The 10,903-nt window shown below is 47.8% G+C and overlaps 1 protein-coding gene across 1 annotated transcript; it reads right to left on the bottom strand.

The window, feature by feature from the left end:
* Positions 1–244: 244 nt before the first annotated feature.
* Positions 245–6,928, bottom strand: LOC144095672 (uncharacterized). The gene is made up of 3 exons (XM_077629340.1): positions 6,697–6,928; positions 4,304–4,693; positions 245–831 (listed from the first exon to the last, which is right to left on the bottom strand). The coding sequence occupies exons 1-3, from the start codon at positions 6,913–6,915 to the stop codon at positions 439–441; spliced, it is 1,002 nt and encodes a 333-aa protein (XP_077485466.1). The 5' UTR covers positions 6,916–6,928; the 3' UTR covers positions 245–438.
* Positions 6,929–10,903: the final 3,975 nt, after the last annotated feature.

Raw genomic sequence — 10,903 nt, forward strand, 5'->3', positions numbered from 1 at the left:
GAACCTGTACGCCAACTAGGCACGAACACCCGCTCAACTGTTGCCGATACGGGGAATCGACGCTGTACACCTCAACACGCATGCCGGAGTAGGCTTCAGGTCACGCGAAAGCATAGCGAAACCAGGCCAGCTTTAGGGCAAAACCACTCCAGCATTCGACATCCACATTTGTTTGCTTATAGAAGCAGCATCGCCACGCTGTAATTTATTAAGAACAAACTATTAAAACGCAAATCTACGGAGGCTCATTAACCAGGGAGAAAATTTAAAATGTGTACACAGTTATAAACCAAAGCGGCGCCATCGGGTCTGGTCAGTGAAGGCACGCACGACACAAGGGATGCATATAGGCAGCCGATGTTCGTAAATGAAGCGGACACACGAACGCACCCTGGTACTCAAGATGTAAATGCAGCCATCTTGACGTCACCAATTGCGCTAGAACTCTTCTTCGCTGTCGCTGCCAAAGTCGTACTTCACGGCAGCCCTAGAGCGACCGCCGGCGGGGCGCTGAGGAGGCATCGGCACGGCAGGTGAACCCTCCTCGTCGTCAGAGGAGGACAGCATGGCCCGGATGTTCTTAGGCGCCTTCGGTGGCAGCGGAGCGGCGTCAGAGTCCGAGTCCGCTGCAACCTCCTTGGTGGTCTTCTTCGCGGCCCGGAGAGCCATGGGCGGCTTCCTGGATGGCACCTCGCCAGATGGTTTGAAGTCCTCGTCGTCACCTCTAGCTTCTTCGTCGACGTTATCGTCGGCCGCCATTTGGCGCTGAGACGTGGCTGGAGGACCTCGCTTCTTATGTTCTAGTTGCTGCTGCCGTGGCGGCTGACGTTTCTGCAAAGAAAGTTTGGGAAGAGAATTTATTGGTGCGCTGCACTATGGGGAACCATTACAGCACGCAAGTTGCGACCATGCCAACAACAGCAAGACAGGGGGCGCCTAGCTAGGGTGCCGGGATGGCCAGCGCCAGCGGGCATCACGCACCCTACGCCGAGCTCAATCGTCGCACCGCGTGGTGACGGCCTACTACCGTAAAATAGCGTGCACAAGGCGTGCCTTTCGCGCAAAGAGTACTAGTCCAGAAGAGTCGAATTATGGAAAGGTAATGCGGCAGCGCGACGCGGTGCTATGTAAAGAACGCTTAGCTGGACATGAAGGTCAGTATGGCTCTCAGAGGAACGGGGCATGCAGCGAGGCACGCAGTTTCCAAACACGTCGCCCCAATTTTCAATAGTAGAATCGCGCATCCGGGCTTGATGTCCCGCTTGCTCATCGCCAGGTATACAGGGCGCACGTGACGTCAACGCTCCATGCGTGCTGCTTATAGGACTGTACGTGCAGTGGTAGCTCGCGCGCGGATATAATTCGGACATTGCCTGGACACTCGGGCGAGAGCGGTGCAAACTAGTTCACCTTTTTGTAGTTTTGCGAATATTGCAGAGTAGTGCATAAACCCCTACTCTGTCCTTTATCGCTATCGCTCCCCTCTACTACTCCTTGCTATCCTCTCCCTGTCCCTTTACCTCGGCCGCCCGCAGCTCGGCTGGCTAAGATATTAGATTGCCCATCCTGCCTTCCTCGTCCTTATTGTGTCGTCTCTGTGCGCGCAAAATGAAATCTGAGAATGAACCAACTAGCCCTAAAACGCATGCTATTAGATCGCAACTGCCGCGGCTGGCAACATCTTATCCTTCGTTTTGTATTTTTGATTTACGAACCACTATTGACCGCTGCTAACACATAAAACTGAAAGCTATCACAAGGACAGTGACGAAAAATCATGCAGGTGAGCGCCCCGCCTAAAGGTTGAGATAAGAGTTCCAGATCGCCGGAAGATAAATCATAAAGTTGAATGGCGCAAGGGAACGAACACAGGAAGACACAGAGACAGAAAGAGTGCCTACTACAGAGTTTATTGCGGAAAACACCACCTTTATACGCCAGTACATTATCACCACCAGTGCGTTATCACAGCCAGGACAAGCTAACAAGAAAAAATATATGTACAGAAAGAGATTACATTCATGCATAATAGCCCGAGAATTGCTACTCACAGAGCAAGGCATGAAAAATTTTACGAACATGATAGCAAGATTAAATGACAAGATGTACACATGATCATCTAAAAAATCCAGTTCCTGCCCGCTGAGTTTGACCGACGAAGTGCTTATGCACGTGGGCCCACATTTCTGTATGTGAAATGCTTCTATAACTTCCCTTTCAACTCGCTCTCTGCTACTGCCGATAAACTTTGCCTCTTCCTGCACCGGTCCGCAATCTTGGCAATCTCTGAAGTGATCAGGAAGGTTTCCCCTTTCATTGTTATTTATTGTTCGTTTATGCTCAATCGCTCTCTCATTGAAACAACGGCCGATCTGCCCAATGTAGACCCGCCCACCCTTGATCGGTATCTCATAGATGACTTTAGACCTGCAATCCGTATAACGCTGCCTATGCTTGATAGCGCCCCTCGGGGGCCGTTTGTCCATCATGGAGCATATTTTGCCAAGCTTACATAGTGCTGAAAACACCACATTCACACCATAACGACCTCCTATCTTCTTGATATTGTGCCCTATTTTGTGCGAATACAGAATCACCGCCACAGGCCTCCTATCTCGCTGATTGCTTGATAGAGCACCGCTCAAAGAGAGCTTAGTCTTCTGCAGCAAGGCTTCAAAACCATCGGTTATGACAAGGCAGGGATAACCAGCGTTGTTTAATCTCTGAAGTTGCTTGTCAAAGCCAGCCTGCATACAGTGATCACATGATTTATAGAGACCGGCATGTAAGCACGTTCATTCATTCATTCATTCATTTTGGCAATACCTCGTTTCACCAGTTTAGAATGGGCTTTGCTGAATGGCATGAGGCTTTTCTTGGAGCGGGGGTTATACACCCAACACACATAATCTACGCCAGTAAAATCAAACTGAACGTCCAGAAACTGGATCTTGCCCCCTTGCGGCAGTTCCCAAGTGAAAGTGAGGCCTTGGGAATTGTCTCTAAAAATGTTAAGAACATCATCAACAGCTTCGTCAAAGTTAAGAGGTGGGCGGGTCAAAAAGAATAAAATAATCGTCAACAAAGCGGAACACCCGTCTGACAGGTGTCCGGTTAAACTGCGCACAAATGCGCTGGGCAATAAAAGCTAAAAAGATGTTAGTTAAAAAAAAGGGGGGCTATAGATGAGCCAATGCAAATTCCAGTTCTTTGCAGATAAAACTTCTGGTTAAAATCAATGACAGTTGATTGCAGATAAAATTCAAGCAAAGATATAAAATGGTCACTGGTATTTCCAATAGCATTCGGGAACCTTAGTTCATCAAAATAATTTATGCTCGCACGAATGGCTGTAAAGAGGCCATCGTGGGGAACAGAGTAGTACAAGTTTTCGACATCTATAGAGAACACACATGATGCTTTGTCTAATGCAGACCTCATTTCAGTTAAAACTGAATCAGAGTTCTTTATAAGAAAAGGGTCCTGCACCTCTCTGTGTACATATATTTTTTCTTGTTAGCTTGTCCTGGTTGTGATAACGCACTGGTGGTGATAATGTACTGGCGTATAAAGGTGGTGTTTTCCGCAATAAACTCAGTTGGTAGTAGGCGCGCTTTCTCTCTCTGTGTCTTCCTGTGTTCGTTCCCTTGCGCCATTCAACTTTATGATGAACCAACTAGCCCAACAGCAAGTACTTCTGCCAGAAGATAGCCGTTTTCAGAAGCGTTTTTTTTTTTTTAATTTCACAGTCGCCTTTAAATCGAGCACGCCCAAGAGCAGCTCGCATTCTGTTCCTGACGCTCTCCGCGTGCACTTGCTGCTGCCGTCGCCGAGTTGTGAGAGCACAATATCGCTCAATAAACAGTTTATTTAAAAAGCCCCCTGCCATATCCCTATCTGCCTGCCCTGCTTGTCATCCCTAGCGTAAGACACATAACACCTGCTGACAGCAGTTTGCAAGACTGCGCTCGCGCGGAGGTGGTGATAGGTACGCCTTCCTGAAATCAAAACAGGGTTTTCAAAGTGGTCTCACTTGACTAGAGCACTTGCGTAGCGCCTTACGTCGTTACGCAGGGAAACGCACTATGGAACAAGGTAACAGCGCGAGAATGGAAAATGAAGACGACACGATCCGAATGCCATCCACGACAAACGAAGGCCGAAGCGATGGCATGAATATTGCGCGATCACTGCCACAGTTTCTACTTATCACGCGTCAATAAAACGATGCACTCAAAGCCAGCCCTCCAGACGTGTCTACCTGTCCTCTGTCACCCACTGACGCACTAGGAGCTCGACTTACCGAAGGTCCCGCAGCCGGCACATCGGGGTAAACTTTGTCGCTGTCGGAGCCGGAGGTCATGGGCACCCCTTCGCTTTCGGACGATCCAGACCAGGAGTTCTTCCTTTTCACTGGCTTGGGCTTGCTGCCAGAAGGCTCGGTTTCAGCACTGGCAGCGCGATTGCGTTGAGGTGCCTTCGAAAGCACCAGCTGGCCGGGATCGTCGGGACTGCATTCCGCCGAGGCTCCAGAGTCGTGGTCGTCATGGTCGTCGTGGTCGGCCTTCCGGGCTCCGCGGTGCGGTCCGGTGCCCTTGTCGATCTTCTCGGCCTCCCACTCGATTTTAGACACCACGCACTCCCCCAGCGCCGAAGGTTTCGTCTCGGTTTCAGTCTTTTTGAACGTCCCCACCTTTCAGGGGAAAAAACATTCAACAGGTGTATACGCTCAAAAAAAGTGAAAGCCACCATACCTCACGTTTTCGAGCCCTCTTCAGGGATAGAGCGCCTCACATTACGTCCAACATCATCAGCATCCTCATTACGGCCACTGCAGGATAAAGGCTTCTCCCATATCTCTCCAACTAACACAGCCTGTAGTGCCAGCTGCGGCCACCCTATCACCGCTAACTACTTAATCTTATCCGCTCACTTAACATTCTACTATTCTCTGTTACGCTTGCCTTCTCTTGAAATTCAGTCCGTTACCCTATAACGATCATCGGTTGTCTTGTCTTCGCATTACATGTCCTACACAAACCCATTTCTCGTTCTTGATTTCGGCTATGATTCCCTAACTAGCGTTTGTTTCCTGACCCACTGTGTCGTCTTACTGTCTCCTAACGTTATACCTTATCATTTTCCTTTCCATATCTCTCTACATTGTCATCAATTTAAGTTGAACCCTTTTAACTAGCCTCCACGTTTTGCACCATAGATGAGTACAGGTAAGATAAAATTGTTGCATACTTCTCTTTCGAGGGATATTTGTAAACTGTCATTCATGATTGGCAGAACCTGCCAAATGATATCCACCTCATTCTTATTCAAGTTATTTCACTCTCTTGATCCGCATCTGCGGTAACTACCTGTCCTAAGTAGACGCATTCCCTTATCACTTCCTGCTCCTCGCATCGAATCGTAAACTGTTGTTCCCTTCCAATACTGTTTAACATTACTTTTAGTTTCTGTACATTAATTTTTAGACCCACCATTGTGCTCTGCCTGTATAAGTCATTGATCATACCTTGCACTTCGTCTCCTGAGTGACTTAGCGAGGCCATGTCATCAGCGAATCGCAACAAAATGAGGTATTCTCCATTAACTCTTATCCCCTGCTGTTCCCAATCCAAGCCAGCATAAGCCGGGCACGGGCACCCTATGTCCAGCGACTTTCCAACCTCAGCCCTCCTACAGGACCTGTGGCGTCTTCGCCTGCTTCCATGTGTACAGCAGTACAGCGCCCATTATTTCAATGATAGGCAACCGGTAATCGGTATTTAATACTAAACGCACTGTCCGCGTGAATGGGAAGTGGCAAGGAAAACAGTGTACCCCATTGTAATTCACAAACTTATTCGCGTAAAGTGTGGTGAGATTTGCGGTACCCGTCGATAATGACTTACGCCTGCCAGGAAGGGCATAGTGAAGCGCTTCACATCCGAGGGAAGTGAAGGCGCCCAAAGTCAACCTACGAGATGCGCACGGATGGGAAAAGCTACAGCGAAGAGCCGAGGAAGAGAGTCTACTTGAACTTCTCATTTGCCACACGTTGCTGATAGCAGTTACGCTGCGTGCATGTGGGTGGGCTTTTTATTTACATTTCTGCCCGAGCAAACAGGTACGGTGATGTACAGGTCACCGTGTGGTACCGAGACTCCATAAATACTTCCAAATGCGCCACTTCAGGACATGAAGAGCACCAGGCTAATCCTACATGTTTTACTGAGAGCTGTTTGTGGGACGGCCACGCGTACCTCTTGTCTTCGATCAGGTAACCACCTTTTGAACGTAGCGCTTACCTTACGCGCGGTCGTAAGACGCCGCCTCTAGGACGTTCTGTGCGAGACTGTAGGGGCAATTATTTACAAGTAAAGGCACGGTAGCGGGCTTACATCGGCGGACATTTGGACCGAACCGTGGAGGAAGAGGTAAAAAAAGAAGAGATCAAAAAGAACATTTCACGACTTGGGCAGTATAGCGTAAGGGCGTCCAATTTTTCAGAATGACAAACATGCACAAAGTCATCAATTGCTTTTAGTAGTCCAAGTACTGCGAGATCGATAAGAAAAAAAAGATAGCACCACATCAACGCATCTAATATCTAATACACTCGACAGGCGGTTAGATAACTCAATAATGCCTACCGGCTTTGAGAGCTTGAGGAAATAGTAAATAAGCTTTTTTGAAAAGTACCTTTCCGCGTCTGCCCTTGAAGCCTTTCGCAGCTTTTGCTGCACGTTCTTCGTTGCGTTCGGCCCGCTCCATTTCGCCTTGCTTGGCAGATAAGGCGTCCAGGCCCTCCTCCCAGAGGTTCTCGGGAGACTTTCCCCGCCGGACCTGCAGTTCCGCTCTCACCTCGCCGCTCTTGAGAAAGTCGTCCTTGCGTTCACGGGTCAGGCTCCACAGCAGCATGCCCAGCAAGCAGTTGAAGTGGACGCTGCCTTCTTCTGCTTGTTCTTCTTCTTCTTCACCTCAGTAAATTTGGCACATACTCACGCGGAGGGGTTGGCCAAGGTACAGTGGAGAATCCCAATGAAGTATTTGCGCGGGGTAAAATAGACGTGAGAAGAATGAATCAAATAAAAATGGGAATTTACAAATAAAATAAAAAAACATAAGTTACCAGGAATAGAATGAAACATTTTTGGACATGCGACAGAATTTGTACACAGCTAACAAGGTAATCGGTCAGTTTCACATATGTAATCATGAAGGTAGCCGCAAACACTGCTTAACGGGAATGCCTTGGCACTCGCACTGAACGAGAAAATAACTGAAGGAGACAGAGGGAGTCCTTCAAAAGAAGGACCTCCAGATAATGCTTTCTCTGAACTTCGAACCGCCGGCAAGAGAGGCGGAAATGATTATTGTTTCAACTTGCCCACATGAGACACAAAGGTTTGTCGCAGCGAACCCGCATCTGCATAAGTACAAATTTAAGTGAGGGATTCTTCATCGCAGAAGCGTCATTGACACCTCAAAAAGCCTTGATTTACACCACCGGACATTCCATGGGTACTTCAAATGGTGAAAATTCACGGTATTGAGGAACGGATCACTCAAGCTGGCTAAAATATGTTGGAACCGCTGGAAAAGTGAAGTTTCTGACAGAATGAGGTGAGGGGCGGGTAGATTAAACGAGCGGTGAGAGCTGATCCTTGCCAATAAATCAGCCACCTCGTTAAAATAGCCCGAATGCCCAGGTGCCCAGACAAAGCGGATCTCACGCACTGTGCGCGGAACAAAATACCTAAGTGAACGATTCAATAAAGATTTTACTGAATTTTGAAGAGAGACTGGAAATGAAAGGCAGTCTGCAAGAATAAGAACCCGTGATACATGCCTGGGAATTTTGAGAAGAGCCAAAGCAATGGCCAAAAACTCTGCATAGAATATAGTAGTATAATCAGGGATACGAACGGAATAGTTGCAAGACAGATGCTGCGAATATATCCCAATCGCGGCCTTCTCACAGCTGCCGGAGGCATCAGTGGAAAGAACAGTATGATGAGGAAAATTCTGTAGGTGTTCAGAAAGAAGACCATTTAGGATATTTGCGGGCATATGTTTCGCTTGGGACGGGAAAATATGGTCGTAATAGAAGACGGAGTCAGCATTCGTATCAGCAACTCGTTGCAAGAAGATCAGATCAACCTGAAGCGGAGCTAACAGATTCTGCGTGAACCTAACTTGTGGAAGCTGATAGCGGGGCCAATGATTAGTGAGAAACAGGTGTGGTTGGGATAAAAAAATTGGAATACTAACACCGGGGGCCGGGTCAAAGGACCTGAGGAAAGTACGCACTGTTAGAAGTTGGAAGCGCGAACAGAGATCGGGGATACGAGCTTCCAGATAAAGGACTGCGTTTGAAGCTGATTTTGGGAGCCCGAGGCATAGCCGTAGTGCACGCCTTTCCAGTAAGGCTAATGGCAGCAGCTTGTAGTTGGCGCTACCAGAGAACAAGACGCAACCAAATTCCAGAATCGGCCTAATATAACACTTATAGAGCAACAGTAACGCGTCGCGACGCATGCCAAACTTTTTATTGCCAACTCGTGTCAACCGGCCCAGAGCACGTTCCCCTTTAATAACATTATTCTTAATATGGTGTCGCCAGTCCAAACTTTGGCAATAAGTAACGCCTAGGTATTTAAACGACTCCAACTGCGGAATTGGGATGGAGCGGTAGATTAGCGAGATGTACAAAGGAGTGTCGGGCGGAAATACCAGGACGCCACATTTGCTGACATTAAGTGCTAAATTAATTTGGTCCAACCAGACTTCAATAGCATTCAGGTATGCCTGCAAACACTCGTAGAGTGCATGAATATCCTTTGTTGATGCGAAAGAAGCTATATCATCTGCGCATACATAAACTGTAATGTTTGGATGAATGGGGATGTCCCGAACCAGTATGTTGAAAAGCAGATCTTTGCGGACATATCCTTGCGGAACCTGCCGCCTTCTTTGTCTTTGTCGTCGTCGTGCTCCCCGCTGCTGCTTCCTCATCTTCATCCTGGGACCCAGCCGGTTCTCACGCCGGCCGGTATGTCGCTGCTGCTGCTTCTTCCATAACATAAGGGGGTGGGGTTGTAGCTCCTTGTTTGAAGGGTCTCAATCATCTTGCTGCACCGGTTCTCGATCTCGATGATGTTTTCGATCTTCTCCAGACTGAAGCATGCCTGGTTCTCCGGCCGCTTCTCCTCGGCCGACAGCAGTCCGGTAAGGTAGGGCTTCCGCTTCAAGCACCTGCCCTGTTCATTAGCATGTATACAACTTCTTGTCAGCTGCGCTCGGCCAAATGACGCCGCATTCTTTCTAGTTCCTTATAATGCCACGGCAAACAAAGACGTAGAAGGTGGCATTTTAGTACGATCTATATTCATCTCATTAACGTACCACGTACTGTTAGGAAGTAACAGTTATACTGTTACTTGTTCCCCAAGAATTATTCCTTGGAAAACAGCTTCCAGAAAATGTCAGAAGCTGCCACCTTCGTGAAAATAAAATTTTGGGGTTTAACGTCCCGAAGAGAGACATGGACTATGATGAACGCCGCATAATGCAGGGTTCCGGATTTAGTTAGACCACCATGAGTTCTTTTACCTGCACTGGCATCGCACACCACACGGACGTTTCTGTATTTCGCCTGCAACTAATTACAGCCGGCGCAGCAGAGCCAACCCGAGAACTTACGATCAGCAGCCGAATGCGGAAGCCAGAGCCACCGCGGCGGATCTTTCAAATAAAATAAACATAAAATGCTCCTGTCCTTACAGGCACAATGGAGACAATTTCATCCAATTTTGATTCATAGTAAAAAATCCGTCCATGGCTCTTTTTGGCGACGTTTTCTTAGTCTGAGAGCAAAAGGCGCATTTATTGCTTATAAATTATTTTTTCAAAATTTTCCCGGCACACGATTGAAGCTTGGGACGTCTGTACCAAAAATGACACTGTGATCACTGTTTTGAAGGTTATGGCGGCCTAGACTAGTCTCTGGGATCAGCGCACAAAATTTGTGTTAGTGTATGAGCGCTTTCGCACTCATACACTCACCAAAACCCACCAAGAATCTTGTCACCGTACGTAGTAAATTCACCGCACGCACGTACATCCGTATGATCTTGTGCCGTTCCCTACCAACCCGAGTTACTACCCGAGCTTACCCGAGTTACTTGGATAAATTCGGCTCGGCCATACAGAAAACAGACACCTGCCAGTGCAGTGGCGCAGCGGTTAACCGATGCGCCAGTGCGCGGAGAGTGGTTATGAGAACTCGCCGCTATCTATAAATTTTACGTAGGGAATGACCAATTCTACGTATATGGGTATTAACCCACTAATGATATCGCGTCATACCTTAAGGCGGGGCTTAAGTGTCCCCTCTAATTGAAGAATGAACGCATGCTTTCGCACGTCTACTCTGTTTAGCTGCGTTAAACCCCTTCTTTGTATTTTTACAAAATAGGAACAGCAATCTCTATCAAGCCACTTTGTCATTTGCTGGTGTATGTAAGCAGATTAAAGTGCTGAGAAGGATCGTCTGGATTTTGAAGCAAATGAGAAAGTGTCGCTGACAAGAACGGTATCCGTCCCGCAACAATCCGATGAGCTAATCGACTGCCAGTGCTTCTCGTAACATACGTTACAGAAGTCGAGTTGTGCGAAGAAGATGCGACGCACCACACTTCACCGAAAACTGCTGGCGTGTCCATATTTTACTGCCCTTTTAGGGCAGCCTACGTGAAGAACTTCAACACAGGTTTGAAGAACGCAATGTCTTGAAAGGACTGAGTTGTTTTCATCCCTCTCGTGACCCTTTCACGGGTGACACAATAATAAATCAATTAGTCACAATAATAAAGCCATTACTCGTGCGGCTGGGGCCGTTTAGTGA

Source organism: Amblyomma americanum, chromosome 1 (genome assembly GCF_052857255.1).
Source record: "Amblyomma americanum isolate KBUSLIRL-KWMA chromosome 1, ASM5285725v1, whole genome shotgun sequence".
Classification (NCBI taxonomy): Eukaryota; Metazoa; Arthropoda; class Arachnida; order Ixodida; family Ixodidae; genus Amblyomma; species Amblyomma americanum.